Below are 4,769 nucleotides of genomic sequence, written 5' to 3' on the forward strand. Positions count from 1 at the left end.
TAGAAATTAATTTTATTATGGGGCTGAGTTTTGCAGTATAGATACAAGGAAACAAATTTTTAAAGTGCATTTTTGGGTAAAATACCCATTCATTCATTCCTTCATTCACATTAAATACCCACAATGTGCTCCAAGTACAATGGAGAGAAACAGACATGGTTTCTTTTTTTTTTTTTTAAGTTGGCCATCTCTTTTTTTTAAAATTTTATTTATTTATTCATAGAGACAGAGAGAGGCAGAGACACAGGCAGGCATCATACAGAGAGCCTGATGTGGGACTCGATCCAGCGTCTCCAGGATCACGCCCTGGGCTACAGGCGGCGCTAAACCGCTGCGCCACCGGGGCTGCCCACAGACATGGTTTCTATGTTGGATCTGTACTCCTATGACATTAAAGGCAATTTAAGAAATCAGAACTTTAGTTCATTGTATAAAGTCTATTATCAGTATGTGTGCATATAAGTTATCTGCACCCTGGTGGACAGAAGTGGTCTGACTCAGTCATAAAACATCTGAACAAACTTTCTACAGGCAAATTATGAATAGATGTACTATTGACTGCAGATATTTTATCTGCCTCAAAATCAGCTTAAACTCAGCTACTGGCAGAGGCATGGTGCATTGACCTAAAATGATACAAACTAGGTCATTTAAAGAAACTGGGGTGGTAGAGGGTGAGAGAAGAATGTCATAGTAGATGGAAAGTGTACTTGGCTGTGAGGATCAGTTAAAATTTAAATATTAAAATTAGTAAGCCAGGGACGCCTGGTTGAGCGTCTGCCTTTTGGTCCAGTACGTGATCCTGGAGTTCTGGGATCAAGTCCCACATCGGGTTCCCTGCATGGGGCCTGCTTCTCCCTCTGCCTGTGTCTCTGCCCCTCTCTTTGTGTCTCTCATGAATAAATAACTAAAATCTTAAAAAAAAAATTAGTAAGCCAACTATCAAGTACATGTACTCCCCATAACTAGCTTAAGTGTAACTGACTTCACTGTATTTAACCTCTTTAACAAAAAAATTATGCCGCTCAGGGAGACCTTATTAACTTCCAGGAACTCCTATAGTTTTGATAGGGAGAACCTCACCCAAACCTGTCGTCTTTCTCTTCACCTCTCTATTAAATAAATACAATGTTTCCGAGGAACAAAATATGGACATTTCTTCAGAAGAGTGGGTTCCCATCTCACCAGAGTCCTAATAAGGCTGGCGGCTGGCGGGGGGGGGGGGGGGGGGGAGCACCTGGCTGGCTCAGTTGTAGACCGTGCAACTCTTTTTTTTTTTTTTTTAAAGATTTTATTTATTTATTCATGAGAGACACACACACAGAGAGGCAGAGACACAGGCAGAGGGAGAGGCAGGCTCTGTGCAGGGAGCCCGACGTGGGACTCCATCCCTGGTCTCCAGGATCACACCCTGGGCTGAAGGCGGTGCTAAACCGCTGAGCCACCCAGGCTGCCCTAGACCATGCAACTCTTGATCTCCAGGTCGTTGAGTTCAAGGTAGAGATTACTAAAAAAAAAAAAAAAAAAAAAAAAAAAAAACTTAAAAAAAAAAGAGAGAACATTATGGGTTTTGGAATTTCATAGACTTGACTTCACCTTTCTTACATGTGTAACCCTGGGCATCTAGAAAACGGGAACAATACCTGGATCTTAAGAAAAATGCTATGAGGGGATCCCTGTGTGGCTCAGCGGTTTAGCGCCTGCCTTTGGCCCAGGACGTGATCCTGGAGTCCCGGGATCGAGTCCCACATCGGGCTCCCAGCATGGAGCCTGCTTCTCCTTCCTCCTGTGTCTCTGCCTCTCTCTCTCTTTCTCTATGTCTATCATAAATAAGTAAATAAATAAATCTTAAAAAAAAAAGAACTTAAAAAAAAAAAAAAGAAAAATGCTATGAAGCCACGCCTGGATGGCTCAGTGGTTGAGCATCTGCCTTTGGCCCAGGGTGTGATCCTGGAGTCCTGGAATCAAGTCGCACATCAAAGCTCCCTGCATGGAGCCTGCTCCTCTCTCTGCCTATATCTCTGCCTCTCTCTCTCTGTCTCTCATGAATAAATAAAATCTTTAAAAAGAAAAATGCTATGAAGATTAAGCGAAGTAATGTATGTAAAACATTACATATGTAGTAGGCACTCAAAGCAGTAGCTATGTTGTTTTAACTTTTCACTGACTATTTTCTGACCATAAAACACAATTTTGAAAACAATCTTCAGTAATTTTTTTTAAAGAATTAAAAAAAGCCACCCGGGTGTCCCAAGGAACAATCTTCAAATGCTTAACATGCTTGATAACTACCACTAGGTTCATGTATGTAGAAAGTACTCCATACATAATTCCTGAGTGAAGGAGTCATCTGTTAAATAGCAGTGATTACTTAAGCACTAACATTACTGTCATCTTAGTATTTCACCAAAGACTTGCTACCAAAAGGCAGGGGTAAAATAGATGGCTAAATGTTTGGAGAAAACATTTAGGTTTTTAGATAAAAAATAAAATGTATTAGTTCCAGCTGAAAGTTTAAAAAACAAAAACAAAAACCTGGACTCAGTCTTTAGTTGTACAGTTATCATAGGGATTGGTGGGATACCAGATGTGACACACTTAATCACACCAGTGATGGTTAAATTCTATGTTCCACTTTCAGTTCTAAGAATAGCTTATACTTTTGGAGATTAAAAAAAAAAATGTGTTTTGGAACCAGATAAAGAATCCAGAATTATTTGCCCTAATTTCACATTGTTCATTTTAGGAAAAAATAAAGACAAAGTCTGTCTTGATCAATGAACACAACAGTCGTATACAGTAGTGCTACAGCACTGTCAATTTGCTGTATACAGTGTCAATTTGCACCTGGAAACATGAGCAGTGGTTAATTTATTGTGGTCAGTAATTACAAGTTAAACAATCATGAAATTACACAGTCCACCTAATTGATAAACCGGGAAAAGTTAGCCAACTCTCATGTGTTTCTCATTTATGATGGTATCTCATTCTCTGTTGGTTTGGTATGTTTCTTTCATTCCAATTCTAGTTATTTTCTGTGTAAATATTTATGTCTGTATTCATTTGTTGAGAAAAATTTCGCCTTTAAATGGACAGCTCATGTATAAATGATTAATAAAAAGATAACATGTAAAAATCTGTTTAGCCTGCGGTTAATAAAACTGCAATGTAGCAAGTGTGAAATGTGATTGGCAACTTCAGATCAAGTAATTCTTCTTTAGCAACCTGACAATGTAAAATCAATTCTTTTTCCTATCAAAATTTACTCATTAGAATACCAAAGGTGCGTACCACCCCCCACCCCCAGTCTTTTCTTCATAAATTAATGAACATGGTTCGACATTTCTGAAAGTCAAAAGGTACGGCGGGTGGGGAAGTACCTGTGAGTGCCTGGCTCTGTGCAGTTGGTAAGCCAATCAACCTATTCTAAATGCTTCAAAGTCAATTTTGCTTTGACTTGCTCAAAAACTACTCAATTCCATTTCAATACCCTCCAACCAACTGCACAAAAATCAACAAGGAATAACATGTCAACGGTCAAATCTGTCACGCATCATAATTCATAATCTAGGGAAAGCTTTAATTAGGTCTGACAGAGGAAAGCCAATTGATAGCCACTCCGGTTTTAACTTCCCATACTTCTTAGGTTGGAGATCCTGAGGTGAGATCTTTGGTTCTCACCTCATCTTTGGTTCTGGAGTGGTCATATGCAAAAGGCTGCAACAGGTTTGAAATGAAATACTTAGGACCGGGCAGCAAATTTGTCTCCATCAACACGGATTAGATATTGAAGGGAACGTCGATCATCGCCAACAACCAGACTTTACAGAACTCTCAGCAAATAAATAACTCGTCGCTGCAGAAGTGCGCCTGCCACGGAGACACCCAGACGGCGTAAAATCCACCAGGCATCCCTTCTGAGCCGTACCTCTTTGTATCCTGGGATTTACACCCCTCCCCCCAGAGGCCCGCACTTCTCGAGGAAGAGGAGAGCTAGGCTACCATCTCCCCTGGTACCGCGAGGGCGACCTCAAAGACAGTAGCGCAGACCCTTCTTCCCGCTTCTGGCCGGACCCCAGCGGACCCACTTTCCAGCGGTGCGGGGAGGCCGATTCCCTAGGAAGATCTAAGCCTGCAGGCGGAGGCTGCTTTCCGCAGTTACTCGGATCCGCCCTCATCTCAGTCCTTAGTACTGATGGAGCCCCGGCTCGGTACCGGGATAGCCACGCAACCTTCCAGCCCCTTCCCCTAGTTCGGACTGGCTGCAAGCCCCGCCTTCCTCCCCAGGCCCAGGTCTCCTTCCAAGGGCCCACCCTCCGCTCCCCGCTGCCCCCTGAAACCAATCCAGGATCCAGGCAGCAGGCTCTCATTCCCTCCTTGGCTTCAAGCGCAGTGCCCCGCCCTGGGCCTGGGGACGGGCGGGGGGGTGACCGGCCAGCTCCGGAGGGGCCCGGGCCCCCACACTCACCATCCTCCCGCCGAGTCCCTCCTCCTCCACCTCCGCCTCCTCCTCCTCCTCCTCCTGCCTCCCGGTTACCAGGGGCAACTGCTGCGGCACCGCCCCCGACGTCCCTCGCACGCACAGTGGAGGAGCAAAGCACTCGTCCGGGGCGGGGTCCAGCTCCGCTTTCCTCAAGTGCGCAAGCGCGCCAAAGTGCCCGCCCACTGCGCGGGCGGGCTGCTGGAGCGCCTGGAGGCGGCTGCCGGCTCGGGGGGACCCTGCGACTGGTTAAAGCTCGCCCACGTGGCTGGTGGGCGCCGCTCAGCCT

The 4,769-nt window shown here is 44.8% G+C and overlaps 1 protein-coding gene across 1 annotated transcript in view; it reads right to left on the reverse strand.

The window, feature by feature from the left end:
- Positions 1 to 4,497, reverse strand: part of ARL3 (ADP ribosylation factor like GTPase 3) — a 35,033-nt gene extending 30,536 nt beyond the window's left edge. The window contains exon 1 of the mRNA XM_055300607.1: positions 4,469 to 4,497. Within this exon, the coding sequence (XP_055156582.1) occupies positions 4,469 to 4,471 (3 nt within the window). The 5' untranslated portion in view covers positions 4,472 to 4,497. The remainder of the gene's footprint in view (positions 1 to 4,468) is intronic.
- Between the last annotated feature and the right edge of the window lie 272 nt (positions 4,498 to 4,769).

The sequence above is a fragment of the Nyctereutes procyonoides genome, unplaced genomic scaffold (genome assembly GCF_905146905.1).
Source record: "Nyctereutes procyonoides isolate TBG_1078 unplaced genomic scaffold, NYPRO_anot_genome, whole genome shotgun sequence".
Lineage (NCBI taxonomy): Eukaryota > Metazoa > Chordata > Mammalia > Carnivora > Canidae > Nyctereutes > Nyctereutes procyonoides.